General features: G+C 50.4%; 1 protein-coding gene across 3 annotated transcripts in view; it reads right to left on the bottom strand.

The window, feature by feature from the left end:
* HM13 (histocompatibility minor 13) overlaps positions 1-3,615 on the bottom strand; it is a 38,185-nt gene extending 34,570 nt beyond the window's left edge. For 2 of the 3 annotated variants that reach the window (XR_009454060.1, XM_059705829.1), the window contains exon 1: positions 3,327-3,615. Coding sequence is in view for 2 of the 3 variants with exons in the window: in XM_059705829.1 (XP_059561812.1) it covers positions 3,327-3,554 (228 nt within the window). In the remaining variant the exon portion in view is untranslated. The remainder of the gene's footprint in view (positions 1-3,326) is intronic. The other variant, XM_059705830.1, reaches the window with a different exon arrangement.
* Between the last annotated feature and the right edge of the window lie 14,564 nt (positions 3,616-18,179).

The following is an 18,179-nucleotide window of genomic DNA, read 5'->3' as shown; positions in this document are numbered from 1 at the left end:
TAAAGAAAACACACACACACACACACACACACACACACACACACACACTTAAGTTGCAGAGCATTATGCCCTATAAATCCTAATTTTTAGAAAAATAAATTTACATATGGATATACACACGGGCACACACATATAAACACAGAAAAACGTTCTGGAAGGTTACACACCAAACAGCCAACTGGGTTACTTCCAAGGAGTGGTACTGAGAAGCCTTTTCCTTTCATTTCTGCATGGTTTGAATTTTTCCCCCAAGAGCACCTGTGCAGTACTGTTGTCACTATGAAGATTAACTGTTGCATCGTCTTCAGGAGTCAGTACCTCAGAAAGCCTGTGGCTCCCTCAGCATCTTCTTGTTCCCCATCCAAGCCTCTGTACTGGGCTCACGTCACTACTCCCCGCCTCCCCTGTGGTCCCAGGCCTCCCTCTTCCTGTACCTCCTGCTGAACTCTAACCCTCCACGCAGACAGCTGCTGTCAATTCTAGGAGGCACATCAGCCTTCAGTTTAGTTGGCTGGGCGTGCATCTGTTTCTCTTTGGTGACTGACACTGTGAGGGCAGGGCCGGCACCACTGGTACCCAGCCCAGGGCCTTGCACAGAGCAGGAGCCAGTCCAGTTGGCTGAGGGGCTCCTCGGAGTGACAGGCTCAGTGCCTCTGAAGGACTCTGCTGGGCAGCTACTGCTGGGCCTGGGACCTGCTCTTTTCTGGGAGCACAGGTCTCTGACAGGGATGGGCACCCATGCCTACTTCTTCCCAACACCCTCCTGGACGCCCCGCTTCCTTCTCCTCCTCATTTCACTAATTTGCCTGTTACGGACAAGTTGGTCTCAGAGAGAATTCTGTCCTCACATGCCCTCTCTCAGCTGGCTTTGGGGTTTAACCCTGATGGGAAATCAAAACTCTTGAGCCCCCATATTGACTTTCCTCTCTCCCTGCCAAATGACTGGGGAAGCATGACTCAGGGCAGAAAAAGGAAGTCATTTGGCCAGCCCTTTCCCTAGGCCAAAATGCCACTTGGGTATCATTTAGGGGCAACCTCCATGGGATTCTATATTTAGGGGCACCTGTGTATCAAGGAGCGGGCCCCAGAGGAGGACCAGCAGCACCGGGTTCTGTCACTATTTGGCAGAGTGATCTTGAGAAGCCATTTCTTTGACCCTCAGCTTCTTTCTCCGTACAATGGGATCATAAAACTGGCCCTGCTCGCCGCACTCGGCTGCTGGGAGAATGAAGGAGGGTGAAGGCCTGGTAAACTTTAGAATATCCTAGTGGTGGGAGGCTAATAAGTAAGGACCGGCCCTTTACGACTTCATGCACTGTCTTCCAACCCCTGCTGTCCCACAGATGCTGGGGGGAGGTATTTGAGGCGACGTGGATCTAAAGCTCTCTTCTATCCAGACCCTCTGCTCCAGCCACCCCATCTTCTAAACTGCTTCGCACCCCTACTTACCTGGCTTCCTCATTCCTAGCATGTCTTCTCAGCACAAAATCGCCCTGCCTGCCCCAGGGGTCCCCAGCTTTCTCCTTAAACCCTGAGCACTACCTGTAATGCAGTCACAGAGCTAGCTGTTCCTCCCTTGTCCAGACACCTAAACTCCCTGGTCACAGGGCTCGGAACCACTCATCTCTGTAGCATCCCCACACCCTAGACAACGGTGCAAGTTCAGGGAATTTTGTTGCCTGGAGGGTGTTTTCTGAAGAGATCAGTGATCCCTATGCAGAGAAGCTGCCAAGAATCGCTCAGTTTGGGAGCCCCTCAGATGAACTGCCCAGCGTACACATGCTGCCCCTCACCTCCTAGGTCCTGGTCTATTTCAGAACCTCTCCCTGCACCAAAGTGTCTGCCAGAAAGGTACTGTTAGGGGGTGTTGATGGCCACCTGAACGCTGCTTAAAAGGGGCAGAGCAGAAAGGTAAATGGGGCCAACTTCCTGCCTATTCCCCTCGGCATCTGACCACAGAGAGAACCAGCAGCGGCGCCCTTGCGTCTTGGGGAAGAAAGGTGGCAGCTTCAGCCACTGCTCCAGTTGGGTAATGTTTCAAGAAGGCGGCGTGAGCAGTTTCAAAAGTGGCAGTTGCTCTGTGGGCCTGCCCTCTTGGGGTAAGGCAGCTTCCGCTCAGGTTCAACTTCAGGTCTGGGTGGGGAGGAGCGGGGGAGCTGCAGAGCAGGAGGCTGTGGAGGAGGGGATTGGGTGCCGGGAAATGAGAAGCCATTGGTACCGTGGGCTAGAGAGGGCTTAACTTAGGGAAGGGCGGGGGCCGGAAGAGGAGAGGTGGAGGTGCTGGGTTCTCCCTGGTGTCCCATGGGACAGGGGCTGAGGAAAGCCAGGGATGCCAACAGCAGCCGTTTCTCGGCAGGTAGGCCATTGGTGGAGGGACTGCCGTGGGTGCATAAAGAGAAAGGCTACTTCGGGGTAGGGTCAGGGCCTGGGGCGGGAACAGGGTTTAGGCTCAGGTAAGACAAGGTTAGCTGGTTGTCAGGGAGAGGGAGCCAGTCAAATAAGGTGCCTACGCCTGGTTAAAAAGGGGGGCACCGCGTTGCGGGCTACTGAGGGGCTGGCCGACTGAAACTGGTTCCAGAAAGTGATGTGAAAAACTGTAAGCTGGGGCCATCCTCCTAGGTTTTTAAAATTACTACTACTATTATTATTATTTTTTTTTAATTGCTTAAAGTATTACAAAGGGTATTACATATGTGTCCATTTTTACTACTACTATTATTATTATTGTTGTTGTTGTTGTTATTATTATTATTATTATTTCTGAGGCAGGGACCAGGGCCTGATCTGGGGATTGTGGGAGAGCACACTACAGGCCACGGATTCCAGTTAAACAGGTCCGAGTCCAGGGCTGGGCCTGGACGCTAGACAATGCCCATGCCCTGGGATGGGGTGTGGCAGGGCTCCTGACAGAGGGATGACACCACCTGGACCACTCGGGAGTCCTCAGGACCAGCGCCCCACCAGGGGCAGAGCGGGCTGATGCGGAGCCGGGATGGGGTGCCCGTCTCAGGTGGGATGAACAGCCAGAGCAGAGGCTGGGCTGGGTCCAGTTGGCTCGGAACAATCAGAACCGGAATCAGAGTGAGGGTCGGCTGGCAGCGCTAGAACCCAGGCCCTATCCGGGCAGGGCCAGTAACCGGATCGCGGGACGGGGCCCCGAGGGTGCAGCGCCCCAGGCCATCGCGGGAGGTGGGCCAGGGGAGGGGAGGGTGGGGGTCAGGCGCTGGGAGGGGAGGTGTCTGTCTCTCCCACGGCGGGCGGGGCGGGCCCGTGTCAGCCGTCGCCCGGGTGGTGGTGGAAAGCACCGGTTTTGCCGCCGACCCTACCTTGCCGCGGGCGCAGCGCACGGAGCGCAGGGCGCCGAAGAAGATGGGCAGCAGCGCCATGAGCAGGAGGCTGCCGTAGGCCAGCGCGATGCCCTCGGGCGTGGAGGGCGGCCGCGTGGTGCCGTTGGCCGGGCTGCCAGCCTCGGCGCTGGCGTTATGCGGGTCACTGAGGGCTGAGTCCATAACGAAGCTGCGCTCCGGGTCCGATTCCAGTTCCGGCCGCTGCATCAGGAGATGGGCACTGCGGGGAAAGCCACGTTCCCCTAAAGAAACAGGAAGTGACGTGCCTCCCGCGCCGCCAGGACCGCGCACGCGTGCACGTCTCTGCGCCCGAGCGCCCTCTAGCGGAGGCGGAGGGCCCGGCGGCCGGTTGCTAAGCAACTTGCTAGATGCGGTCAAGAAAGGATCGCGAGACCCCTGCGGTGGGCGTCCCTCCTGAGAGAGACCAGAGTATCCTATTCTCAGCCTCAGTGGACTTCCTCAGTCGACCAGACTGTCCCAAAGATCCCAATCCTCATAACTAAGAATTCACTTACTCACGCATGCATTCATCCAATATTCCATTGTTCCTTCACTCCTTAAGTATTTCAATAGCCCATTATATGCCAGGCACTGTCATAGGCTCTGAGGACACTGAGAAGGAATAATGAATAGAATACTGGGGACTCGCTATAGTTATAAGAAATATTAATCATGCTCGGTTAACGGTGATGGCCTTGTTCTGATTAAAGATAGGACCTTCTAACCTGACTGGGAGTTGTACTCCCCCGGGACCTGGGAGTCAACTTTAGACCTGGCAGTCAACCTGGGACCTGGGAACCAACTTGGAATGTGGTCCCTTCTCACTGAAGAACTACCTAATATCACGGAAGGAATAACGACCTTGTTGCCCAAACAATGGAGCCCCACCCCAACCCAAATTGCATACTTCCCCAAGCATGTAATCCCGACTTCCCCATGTAATCTTTGCCCTTCTTCTCAAGATAAGCAGCTGGCTTATGGAAGGTTGCAGAGCAGGTTTTTGTGGATGATCCGCTGCTCTCCTATACCGCTGGCATTATTGGAATAAACGTTCTTATGTGATTCAACCCTGTCTCTGTTTAATTGGCTCAAGTAGTGACAGGCAGCCTGGACCCACTGGTTGTCCGGTTTCAATAATACAGGCAAATGTCTGTTCCTGCCCTCATTAAGCTTGCATTTTTAGTTTGGTGGAATGGGTGGTGGTGGTGTTGGGAAAACAATATATAACATGAACAAAATAAAATATGAAGTCTATAAGATGCTAGTGTTTAGTTATATGTTACATAGCATGTTAATGGAGATAAGTAATTTAGAGTGGCCTCCCTCTCTGGAAACCTATTACACTTCTGTATATGGCTTGGGCCAGGGTGGTTCCAGACAGTTCCACAGGGTGAAGTTCAGGTGGCTGTCTGTGTAGATGAGCAGTCCTGTGGGGCTCCCAGTATGTGTGTGATCAGGGATGAGGAGCGGGTGTGGGTAGTAGGAGTGACCTGGACTTGGCTGCAGGCCCATGCTGTCTGGGGCTCCTGGCTATGTTACTGCTGCCCTAGTTAAGAGCTGGAGAAAGTGTGTCAGACAAACTGGAGAAAGCTGCAACCTGCAGGCACCTAGCCCTGGGGAAACTTTGAGCCAAGCAGTGGAGAAGAAAGCCTGCTTTCCAGAACCCAGGAAATGAGCCACCTAGAACCAGGAGGGGAAGATCCATTCTCCTCTGGGGCCTTCTAGTATACTCTACTGAAAAGGTTTATCCTGCCAGCTGGCAAAAGAGAATTTTTTTTTTACTGTAAGAGAACATTTATTTGGTAAATTACACAGGTAAATAATTCCTCGAAGAAGCCGATAACCCGAATGGTGAGCTGAGGTATTTTCCTGGGGTCGTGTCTCGCAACACCGAAGAATGAGCTCCGTGGACCAGAAGATTTAAGCGAAAGTGTGGAAATTTATTACAAGCCGATTGAGACTCCCCTCGAGGGGCGGGGGGCCCCCAGTAATGGGCTGTCTGTTAAAGCCTTATAGTCGAGGGGTGTATATTTGCTACAAGCCTGTTTCTGTATCCATGTCATCACCTGATTGATTCCCTCATTGTTCTTGCCCAGCAATGGAACTGAACTTCCCCTGTTTCTGTGTGTTCTTTCTCTGTCCCTATGCTGAACTTATCTCTGTTTCTATGCATTCGTACACCTTATTGTTGCAGGCCCTCCCTCGGTTTCCTGGCCTCCCGATTTGAGTCCAGAAACATTTTGTTATTCCTGCTTGGTTGGTTTCTGTGATTAGGCTGCTCAAACGGCTGTGTCTGCCCTGGCCTATGTCCCACCTGCTTTTGTTTTCCACTGGACCCCTGCCCTGCCTGCCTGCGTTTCAAGTTAACCCTCTCAAAATGGGCTTAGGAAATGAGTTATGGAGATAAAGGAGGGGCCCTTGGAGCTTGGGAGAGAGGAAACTAAAGGTGATGTGCCTGGGGGAAGGGAGGAAGGGGGAGGGAAGGGGAGAGGGAAAGGCCCGGGCAGGCCTGCTCCAGGGAGAGAGGGAGAGCACCCAAAGAAGAAATCTTTACAAGCCTCAGCCCCATTATCACAGAGCTGGCAAAAAAATGGGTTTAAAGCTGAGAGGCAATGAATTGATAGACAGCACGGATGGTGTAAAATCACACAGCTTGGTCCTAGCTTAGCAGGTGGTGAGGAGGGGCTGGAACATGGGGTTCATGGTGAGGGGAGACAAAGGCAAGGAGCCAGACTATGGAAGTTTGAATAGTAGGTTGTTTGCTGAGTACATTCCAGGCACTGTCCTAACTTTATGGGTGTCTTCTCTGATCCCAATAATGCTAGTAAGGGACGATTGGTCCACTTTTATAGATGACTCAACTAAGCCTCACAGAGGTAAACTAGCTAGCCCAGGTCATACAGTCAGCTGTGGGAGAGGAGAGACTCCGGGCTGTAAGACTCCAAAGACTTTGCTCTTTCCAACATGCTAGCTACCCAGAAGGCGAAGGAGTTTGGACCAGAGTAGCTTAGTTCTGGGCAGATGGTGTCAATAAGCTGGACATACCTCAGTGAATGGGAGAAGGCAGTGTGCCTGATGAAATCACTCATCAATAATTCAGGCCACTGGGCCTCATGGCTCTGAGCCTCCTCATCTGAGAGCTTACAACCGGAAATCAGAGATGCACTTGCTTCGAGCTAGGCCGAACACTAGATTTAGTTTGGCCCAGAGCAGATCTGGCCATCTCCCTTTACACTCCAGGGTGGGAGATTGTGATGCGACCCAGGGAACTGACGGGTTGACCCAAGTTCAGAAAGCTCCTGCCAAGGGTTGGATTTCCGGCTTGGGTCTACCTGTCTTGATATTCTCCAGAGATGGGAATGAGACAGTCTGAGGGTGGGTGCCTCCTGTATACGGCTGCTTTTCCAGAGGAGATCTGAGCTGACATCAAGAATGGAGGTTGTTTAGAGCCTGGGATAGATAAATTACCAAATATTTGTTCCGAAGAACAAATGCAGTCCTTCCCCCACCTCTTTTCACTTATTATTATACTAGAGGCCCGGTGCATGAAAATTTATGCACTCGGGGAGGTGGGGGTTTCCTCAGCCTGGCCTGTGCCCTCTTGCAGTCCGGGACCCTTTAGATGTCCACCTGCCGGCTTAGGCCCAGTCCCCGGGGGATAAGGCCTAAGCTGGCAGTCAGACATCCCTCTGGCAGCCCAGGAGCCCTTGGGGAGACATTTCTGCCGAGGAGGAGGGAGAGGCTCCTGCCACGCTGCTGCGCTTGTAGCCGTCAGCAGGGCTTGTGGCTGAGTGGAGCTCCCACTTTGGGAGCGCACTGACCACCAGGGGGCAGCTCCTGCATTGAGCGTCTGCCCCCTGGTGGTCAGTGAGCATCATAGTGACTGGTCATTCCCGGTTGTTCTGCCTTTAGGGTCAATTTGCTTATTACCCTTTTATTATATAGGATTCAGTCATTATGAAATTTTTTCCTCACACACACACACACACACACACACACACACACACATTTGACACACAGTATTACATGCTTAAATAGTTCTGAATATAAGAAACAAGGATCGAGATTATAGAACCAAGATGGCGGCATAGGTTAACGCTGGAGTTTGCTGCTTTGAACAACTACTTCAAAAGTGAAACCAAAAAACGGAAGGGACATCACCCAGAACCACAGGAACGCTGGCTGAGTGGAAGTCCTACAACTAGGAGGAAAGAGAAACGCATACGGACACTCAGAGAAGGCGCAGTGCTGAAGTCAAATTCTGAGGTGCGGAGTGCGCGGAGCGGGCTGGCGGCGGAGGGCACGGGTGTTGTTTTCAATCGGGAGGGAGTCGCAGACTCTGAGCACCAGATCTGGGCGAGTCTTTAGGGACCCAGACTCAAGGGGGAGAAGCGGGACTGTCTGGCTTTGGTCAGAGCGAGTGCAGCTTTCTCTCCCAGCTTTGCAGTGGGTGCTGGGACTCAGAGAGGCAGAGCCCCTGGGGACAGGACTGAGAGCCGCCATAACTGCTCTCTCCGGCCCACCCTGTTGATCCTGTGCGACCCGCCCCGCCCAAGCCCTGCACAGAGGCATTTGCCGGGTAGCCTCAGGCAAAGGCTAGATTAGCACCTCCCTAGAGGACAGAAGTTCTCTCACTGCTGACACAGCTGATTCTCATAGCCACTTGGCCTGGAGGTCAAACCCTCCCTGGAATTAGCTACAACAATCAAGATTTATCTATAAGACTGCGAACAAAGACCACTAGGGGGTGCACCAAGGAAGCATAACAAAATGCGGAGACAAAGAAACAGGACAAAATTGTCAATGGAAGATATAGAGTTCAGAACCACACTTTTAAGGTCTCTCAAGAACTGTTTAGAAGCTGCCGATAAACTTAATGAGATCTACACGAAAACTAATAAGACCCTCGATCTTATATTGGGGAACCAACTAGAAATTAAGCATACACGGACTGAAATAATGAATATTATACAGACGCCCGACAGCAGACCAGAGGAGCGCAAGAATCAAGTCAATGATTTGAAATGCGAGGAAGCAAAAAACATCCAACCGGAAAAGCAAAATGAAAAAAGAATCCAAAAATGCGAGGATAGTGTAAGGAGCCTCTGGGACAGCTTCAAGCGTACCAACATCAGAATTATAGGGGTGCCAGAAGATGAGAGAGAGCAAGATATTGTAAACCTATTTGAAGAAATAATGACAGAAAACTTCCCCCACCTGGTGAAAGAAATGGACTTACAGGTCCAAGAAGCGCGGAGAACCCCAAACAAAAGGAATCCAAAGAGGACCACACCAAGACACATCATCATTAAAATGCCAAGAGCAAAAGACAAAGAGAGAATCTTAAAAGCAGCAAGAGAAAGAAACTCAGTTACCTACAAGGGAATACCCGTACGACTGTCAGCTGATTTCTCAACAGAAACTTTGCAGGCCAGAAGGGAGTGGCAAGAAATATTCAAAGTGATGAATACCAAGAACCTACAACCAAGATTACTTTATCCAGCAAAGCTATCATTCAGAATTGAAGGTCAGATAAAGAGCTTCACAGATAAGGAAAAGCTAAAGGAGTTCATCACCACCAAACCAGGATTATATGAAATGCTGAAAGGTATCCTTTAAGAAGAGGAAGAGGAAGAAAAAGGTAAAGATACAAATTATGAACAACAAATATGCATCTATCAACAAGTGAATCTAAGAATCAAGTGAATAAATAATCTGATGAACAGAATGAACTGTTGATTATAATAGAATCAGGGACATAGAAAGGGAATGGACTGACTATTCTTGGGGGGGAAAGGGGTGTGGGAGATGTGGGAAGAGACTGGACAAAAATTGTGCACCTATGGATGAGGACAGTGGGTGGGGAGTGAGGGCGGAGGGTGGGACGGGAACTGGGAGGAGGGGAGTTATGGGGGGGAAAAAAAGAGGAACAAATGTAATAATCTGAACAATAAAGATTTAATTAAAAAAAAAAAAGAAACAAGGATCATCAATGGAGACTAAAACTATTGAGAGAAAGGCTGTTAAGGAACAGGATATTTGTACTATTTTAAAGTGTTGCCCCACAGATTACTTATCCTATCTAATCTAATAATAGACAAACATGGTAATTGACCATACCTTTGCTACACCTCCCATTGGCTAATCAGTGAGATATGGAAATTAACAGTCAACAAAGATGGCGGTTAATTTGCATACATAGGCACGAAGTGGCGGAGCGAAGACTGAAGGCGGCTCCGGCCAGAGTGAAGGCCTGGGTCCCGGGTGCCGGAGGGAAATCGGTGCCGGCAGCCAGGGGAAGGGAAGGCCTATTGCATGAATCTTTTCGTGCAACAGGCCTCTAGTTAATTATAAAAGGAAGATGTTTCCTTGACATGGAGTGATCTGGTGGGCACTCCCCTAACAAAAGGATCAAACTGAGCATCACCAGATAGGATGGGACAAAATGGCAAGATGCAATGCAATGTGGGGGGCACCACCTGTGTAATCTCGCCAAACATGTTTAAACTGCCTCTACTCATGAGGAAACCAGAGAAGTCAGGATTGTGGCACATTCTACAAGACAGCCTGGACTTTTAAAAAATGTCAGTGCCGCCCAGCTGGTGTGGTTCAGTGGTTGACCCATGAACCAGGAGGTCACAGTTCCATTCCTGGTCAGGGTACATGTCTGGGTTTCTGGCTCGATCCCCAGTAGGGGCTGTGCAGGAGGCAGCTGATCAATGAATCTCACATTATTGATGTTTCTATCGCTCTCTCCCTCTTCCTTCCTCTCTCTGAAATCAATAAAAACATATTAAAAAATAGTCAGTGCCATGAAAGAAAAAAAAAATCCATGAGATTGTTGTAGATGAAAGGAGACTAAAGAAAGGTGAAAACCAAGAGTAATGTGTCATTCTCGATGACACCATTTTTCTGAAGAAAATCCTCAGACAAGTGGGGAAGGTTGAATACGGATTGTTTGGATGTGACAATGGCAGTGTGGTTCCGCACCCCTTTTTAATCCAGGTGTGGTCCCCAGATCAGCAGCATCAGCATCACCTGGGAGCCCATGCAGACGTTCAGGTTCCCCCCAGACCTACCAGGTCTCCAGATGATCCACATGCCCTTTTAGCTTGAGAAGTGCTAGGGCAGGAGAACTTCCTTAATTCGTAGAAGGTACAGTCTCTCATGAGCCAGGCGGCCCTGGGTTTTTGATCCTTGTGAGGAGAATGGGCTTGAAAGCAGTAAAACTCTGTATAAATGTTTACTGTTCTTATTATCTGTTGAGACCACAAGGGCCTTTAAATATATGTGCTCAATAAATATTTGTATAAATGCACGAATACATTGTTTCCTCCACTAAACCTTTTTCTCACCCCACAACCCTGGTTAACCCTGAACCATCCCTCAGAGCTGAGTCAAATGCCATCTCTTTAGGGAACCGCAGGAGCTCCTGTCTTTCTAGCAGGGTGGGGCCCCCACTAATGCCACCGGGTTTTACTGAAGCAGAAGAAACAGGGAGAAACCCGTGCCCCATAGCTCCTTGCATTAGGGCTGGAATCCTCACCTGGGGAAAATGTTTGGAGGCCCAAATAGCTCATGTGAATTGTGTCTTTAGCTCCACAGTCCTAGAGGAATTCTCGAACAGGTCTACTAGGGGACATGTCCAAGGATTTCTCTGCAGTTTTTATTTTTTCTTTTCTAAAATATATTTTATTGATTTTTTACAGAGAGGAAGGGAGAGGGATAGAGTGTTAGAAACATCGATGAGAGAGAAACATCGATCAGCTGCCTCCTGCACACCCCCTACTAGGGATGTGTCCGCAACCAAGGTACATGCCCTTGACTGGAATCGAACCTGGGACCCTTCAGTCCATAGGCCGACGCTCTATTCACTGAGCCAAACCAGTCAGGGCTTCTCTGCAGTTTTGTTGTTGTTTGTTAGTAGCAGGAGGTTAGAGCAAACCTAGGTGTGTGTCACTGGGGAACCAGTAGACAAAATGTGCTGGATGTATACTGTGGGATGTTAGGGGGCAACAGGCAGCAATAAGCCAAGTGATGCTCGGTTAGTGCATGTCCTGGTTTGGGCAGGATGGCCATGGTTTCTGCCCTTTGTCCTGGCTCAGTTAGTAATAGAACCTCTTGCCCTCTTAAAAGCACCCAGCGTAGATGGCAATGTATGGTCACCACCACAGGTCAGATTCTCTAGAAGCAGAGCCTGTGTGAGGATTCTTGTTTAAGTGATGTTGGGGAGAAGTGTACTTAGGAGGAAATGAATGAGGGAAGAAAAGGCTAAGGAAGTAAAAAGATAAGTGAGGAGGGGGTCTCAGCTGGAGACTCACTTCAGCCTGAGCCCAAGGGGAGCGCTGGGCACCGCTGCAGCGAGGAGTTGTTCCTGCCTTGAGGCTAGGCCCTTGCACCCCTGGATCTCTCAGGCATTGGCCACAGTCTAGGGAAGGGGGTGGGGTTGTGTCCCTGGCTGGTTGGCTTCTGTTTGGCAGTTCTCCAGAGAAGGTGACAGCTGTGAGTGGCTTTTAGCCACCACTCAACGACAGCTGGGAGTCATGCCACGATGTCAGCTGGGAGTCATGCTACGAGGGCATCTGGTTGATGCACTAAATTCATCCCTTACAACCCCCCTAACTTGTAGAGATCTTTAAAACGTAGAGCTGAGCATGAAGAAAAATATGCGATATGATTTATATAAAAATTTTTTGATTTATATAAAAGTACATATTAACCCCTGGCTGGGTGGTTCAGTTGGTTGGGCATTGTCCTGTACACCCAAAGGTTGAGGGTTCAATTCCCAGTCAGGGCACATACCTAGGTTGTGGGTTCAATCCCTAGTGGGGGTGTGTATAGGAAGCAGCCAATCTATTTCTCTCTCACATCGATGTTTCTCTCTCTCTCTCTCTTTCCCTCCCTCTCTCTCTAAAATCAATAAAAACATATCCTCGGGCGAGGATTTAAAAAATAGTACATATCACATGGCAACATTGCAAAGCTAACAAGAATATTTACACATTAAAGAATACATATCAAGTACATTAGAATGGTAGCCTATAGAGGGATGGGAATGAGTGTGGAAACTGGTAATTAAAACAAACAAACAAAAAGTATATAAGTAAAACGAAGCAGGGGCCTTGGGGAAAACGGTGATGACAGTCTACCAAGAGGGAATGAGTATGATGGACACATCCCTCTGCTCCTGACATGCAAAAAAAGAACATAAAAGAGCTTTGAAGACTTATAAACAAAGCCGTCATTTCAGAGCTCCCTTTGTTCTTTGTTGGTAGGGGACAGGCTGGACTTGCAAAGGGAATGGCAAGTGTCGTTCTGACAGTGAGGCAGGGTTCTCCGGTTTGCAGGGGCTGGAAGCCCAGCTCAGAGGACGTGAGGTGGGAATGTCTAGGCCCTTGAACTCCAGGGAAGAGGTGAATAACAAATCCCTGCAAAGGACAGGCAGGGACAGCGCTGGGCCTCAGTTACCCCCAAACCATGGCGGCCATGCTGCCAGCATCCTCTCGCTGCTTGTCCTCTGCTTTCCTTGGCGTATCGTCTTTGTTCTCTTTCACAGCTACAAATGCGTGCTACAAACGGCAGCCTCAGGACCCGAGTTAACAGGGTAGGGTTTGCCTCCGGAACCCTGAGGCTCCTGTGTGCGTGAGCCACCTTGGCTCAGCGTGGTCAGGGTGTCCAGCTCCCTTGTCACAGGCCTCTGGGTGGGTGAGACTTCCATTACGTAGTTTGAGTCTGGAGTTAGGGAGGACTTCTGTAATCTTGGGCCAATCCACAGGACGTTGGAATGATGGTAGATGTTAGTATCACAATGTATTCAAGGCTGAAAACGTTACTGCCTTGTCATTGGTATTTTTTTTCTAGGAAGGAACTCTATATCTATATCTATATCTATATCTATACCTATATCTATATCTATATCTATATCTATATCTATATCTATATCTATCCTATCTAATAAAAGAGAAACATGGCAATTAGCATACGTCTGCTACCCTTCCCATTGGCTAATCAGGGCAATATGCAAATTAACTGCCAGCCAAGATGGTGGCCGGCAGCCAGGCAGCTTGAAGCTAATATGAGGCTTGCTTGCTTCAGTGATGGAGGAAACCAACGTTCCCCGCCTGCCTTGCTGGCCTCTGCTCTTGCAGTTTGAAACATTGTTACAAATATAGAAGCTTAACAAAACCCCAGAAACCTGCTTTCAGCCAGCTTGGATCTCAGAGCTGGAGTTGATACAGTGTTTCGATTATAGAACCCAAACAAACCAGATACCTGCTTTCAGCAGCAGAGGCCTCAGAGCTGGAGCCAGAGCTAAAGCTGGCCCAGAATAAAAAAAAGAAAAAGAAAAAAAGGAGCAGTTGGGAGCTTCAGTCACCTGCCAGCCTGAAAACAGCCCTCAGCCCCTCACCCAGACTGGCCAGGCACCCCAGTGGGGACCCCCACCCTGAAGGGTGTGTGACCAGCTGCAAACAGCCATCATCCCTTCATCCAGGCTGGCCAGGCACCCCTGGATCAGGGGACCCCCACCCTGATCCAGGACACCCTTCAGGGCAAACCAGCCGGCCCCCACCCGTGCACCAGGCCTCTATCCTATATAGTAAAAGGGTAATATGCCTCCCAGCACCGGGATCAGCAGAGCCGCGAGGCCTCCCGGCACCGGGATCAGCGTGACAGGGGGCAGCGCCCAAACCCCCTGATCACCCTGTGGCTCTGTGTGTGACAGGGTGTGGTGCTCCAACCCCCTGATCAGCCCTGCTCTGTGTGTAACAGGGTGCGGTGCCCCAACCTCCTGATCGGCCCTGCTCTGTATGTGACGGGGTAGAGCCATAACCTCCCCATCGGCCCTGCCCTGAGTGTGAGAGTGGTGGCACCCCAACCCCCTGATCCGCCCTGCTCTGTGTGTGACAGAGGGCGGTGCCCCAACTCCCCTATCGGCCCTACTCTGTGAGTGACAGAGGGGAGCTCCTCAACCCCCTGATGGGCCCTGCTCTATGCGTGACAGGGGGTGTCGCCACAACGTCCCCATCGACCCTGCCTTGAGTGTGACAGGGGGTGGTGCCCCAACCCCCCAATCGGCCCTACCCTGAGCGTGACTGAGGGTGGCATCGCAACCTCCCAATCCGCCCTGCTCTGTGCATGACAGGGGGCGGCACCCCAACTCCCCAATCGGCCCTGCTCTGAGCCTGACCAGGGGCTGCACCTAGGGATTGGGCCTGCCCTCTGCCACCCCGGAGCAGGCCTAAGCCAGCCCCTCACCCAGGCTGGCCAGGCACCCAAGTGGGACCCCCACCCTGATCCGGGACACCCTTCAGGGCAAACCAGCCGGCCCCCACCTGTGCACCAGGCCTCTATCCTTTATAGTAAAAGGGTAATATGCAAACTGACCCTAACAGCAGAAAGACTGGGAATGACTGGTCACTATGACACACACTGACCACCAGGGGGCAAACGCTCAATGCAGGAGCTGCCCTCTGGTGGTCAGTGCGCTCTCATAGGGGGGAGCTCTGCTCAGCCACAAGCCAGGCTGATGGCTGCCAGTACAGCGGTGGTGGTGGGAGCCTCTCCCACCTCCTCAGCAGCACTAAGGATTTCTGACTGCAGTTTAGGCCTGCTCCCCGCTGGCAAGTGGACATCCCCCAAGGGCTGCCGGGCTACCAGAGGGATGTCTGATTGCCAGCTTAGGCCCAATCCCCCAGGGAGCAGGCCTAAGCCAGCAGGTGGTCATCCCCTGAGGGGTCCCAGACTGCAAGAGGGCACAGGCCGGGCTGAGGGACACCCCCCGCAAGTGCACAAATTTTTGTGCATCGGGCCTCTAGTATAATATAATATATGTACTTTATATATGTATATACACACATATATGTATGTGTGTGTTTGTATATTATGGGAAGATAATGACAATCTGCTTGCGGGCAATGTGAAACCTTAAGAACTTTGGGTGGTAGGTGCCCAAGAAACAGAAATGGTCAATCTGCTTTGCATTAGAAATTAACAGGGATTTGTGGGAGGGGGAGAATGGGACAGACGCAAGTGAAGGAGGATAGAGGAAGGAGAGGAGCCAGTGAGATGGTGTGAGGCTGGGACACCACATGGAGAGAGGAGTGGGGAGGCCAAGTGCCTGTCTGTGAGGCTCTGAGGTGAGCTCTCCTGTTCTCCCGCATCTTCGTAGTTTTCCATGCCTGCAGAGAGCCCTGGGTGGGTGGGCCTGTGTGTATGTTTGGTCCAACAGTGGTTGATGTGAGGAGTTACAAACTGAGGAGAAAGGATTGTGGAATCAGAGGATGTCAGGAGCACGCTGACTGCGGAGCGGGAATTGGAATGGCCAGGACAAGAGTAAAAGTGAAAAAATAGAGCAAAGAGGAGATGGTGGTGGCTTTGGCTAGGGTGGGGCCGGTGGGGATGGGGAGAGTGGATGGGATTAATAGATATTGAGGAAATTTATGATTTAGGATTTTATTTAAAATATAGAATCAGCAGGACTCCCTGATGCAGAGGAGAAACTGAGTCCTTGGTTTTCGTATTGAGCTACTGGATGACGGAGATGCCATTAGCTGAGATGGGGAAGGTTGGTGGGAGACAGGCATCCTCGCGCTTTCAATCTGCAATTGGGAGGAGGGCCCTCTTCAGCCAGCAGAGGGCAGCCTAGGCCAGTCAACAGACAGCCCTGGTGGTCTAAGATGGGCCCAGGCACGCTGGCAATGGGAAGGCTACTGCGTGGCTATGGAAAGCATCAGGTCTGCTCTGAGGCTTAAATCCAGCCTTTGACATAGAGTTCGATCAAGACACTGAAATCTGGGGCTGTCTGTGCCCAAGGCTGCTGGCCCTCCAGGCCACCTGCTCTCTCCTACGCGATTTCAACAGCTTCTCAATTCATCTCCAGGAGTCAGCTCCACACCCCACCGCTGGGCTTGAAACCCTCCAGTGGCTGCACATTGCCCTCAAGACAATTTGATGATCTTCACCATGGTCTCCGAGGCCCCTCGCCAGCCGCATCTGCCTAGATGCCCAGCTCATCCATTCCTGCTGGCCTCTTGGGCATCAAGCTCTTTCCTGCCTCAGGCCCTTTACATGAGCAGCTCCTCCCTGACTGGTTTTCTTTCTCTCTATTTAATATTCTTCATTAAATATTTTAATTTTTAAAATTAAAAACGTATATTTTTGGAATGCTTTTCTGTCTCTCCCTGATGTTTTTGTTGAGCTAGCTCCTTCTCCTGGGTCTCTGCTTAAATGCCACCTTCCCTAACCATCTTCAACGTGCAATGCGCTACCTACCAGGATAATTTGATATATCCATTTGCATTTTCTCTCTCTATTTTCTCCTGCCCTTTCTGTATCTATCGTCTAGGGGAGGTTTGGTCATGGGTTCAAAGCAAAGACTGCCTCTAAGACTCTTTCCTTTCTGGCTTCCATTTTTGATACGTTTCAACAGAAGAGATATTGCAAACCGCCAGTTTCATGGGCCCGATCCTGCTCACAGAGGTGTTTTGTATGACCTTCACCAAGGTTTAACAACTGTTTTCACTCAGTTGCCAAAGTTTAAAAAAAAGGTCAATTTCAAAATAAAAAGTTGGCTATTGGACCTCTTTTGAATATTTAAGGATCTGTCCATCTCAGCCTGCATTTTCATGTGATGGGTGCTGACATTTACTGAGTACCTACCAATGTCAGGCACCACTCGAAGTGCTTTCTTACATGAAGCCACATGGAGGGGTACAAGCATTATTCTTTTTCATGGTTAAGGAAACCGGCACCGAGTGGATAAGTGACTTGCCTAAGAACTCAGACTTTACTACAGACAGTAAAGAGCAACCCCAGAATTTGAACCCAGGCAGCATAGCTCTAGAATATGGACTTCTAACCATTAGGCAACACTGCCTGAGAGCATCTGGGTGAGCTGAGCTGAGCTGTGCTGTCCTCTCTTTGTGGATCATGTGTTTTCTGATCACCAAGTCTCAACTTTTTGTTAACTACTGGGGTCCTGGAGACTGAGTTTGCCAACCCTTGGTGTAGAGACGGTGCTCATTGCTTCCGAGGGAAGGACAAGGGGAGAGAAAGGAGCTCTTGGAGGTTCTAAAGAGAAGGAAGGAGGAGGGAGTCTGGGATTGGGGGGATCTTCCTGTCTCTTTCTTGGCAGCGCCCCAAGAGGTGGCCAGACTCTGGGGATGAATGGACAGTGTGCCTGGGAGGCTGGACCCAGGCTCAGTGGTCCTAGCTTCCAGCAACACTCCCTCTCTTGGCTTGGAAGCACGGGCTACTGAGCTGCAGGGGCAGGTGAGGGTTTGGACGCTGTGGTTAGAGGTCTCCCATGGTCCAGTGCCAGGGAGAGACCCTGGTTTTCCTCCTTGTCCCTTGGCAGATGAGGATGAAGAGTGAATTTCCCGCCAGTCCAGAAGGTGGAGAATAGGAACATAGTTTATTTATTTTTAAAATTTAAATTCTTTATTGTTTAAAGTATTACATGTGTCTCCTTCTCCTCCTCCCCCCATTGACCTCTCCCGGCCATTCCCACCCCCCAGCATACGCCTTCACCCCACCACTGTCTGTGTATGCTCATATGCATGCATACAAGTCCTTTGGTTGATCTCTAACCCACCCTGCCTTCCCTCTTAGGTTGGGTGGTCTGTTCGATGCTTCTGGCTCTATTTTTGTTCATCAGTTTATGTTGTTCATTATATTCCACACATGAGTGAGATCATGTGATACTTATCTTTCTCCAGCTGGCTTATTTCACTTAGCATAATGCTCTCCAGGTCCATCCATGCTGTTGCAAAAGGTAAGAGTTCCTTCTTTTTTTAGCACAGGGTAGTATTTCATTGTGTAGATGTACCACAG

Source organism: Myotis daubentonii, chromosome 8 (genome assembly GCF_963259705.1).
Source record: "Myotis daubentonii chromosome 8, mMyoDau2.1, whole genome shotgun sequence".
NCBI classification, from domain to species: domain Eukaryota; kingdom Metazoa; phylum Chordata; class Mammalia; order Chiroptera; family Vespertilionidae; genus Myotis; species Myotis daubentonii.
This window is presented reverse-complemented; position numbering and strand designations above follow the sequence as displayed.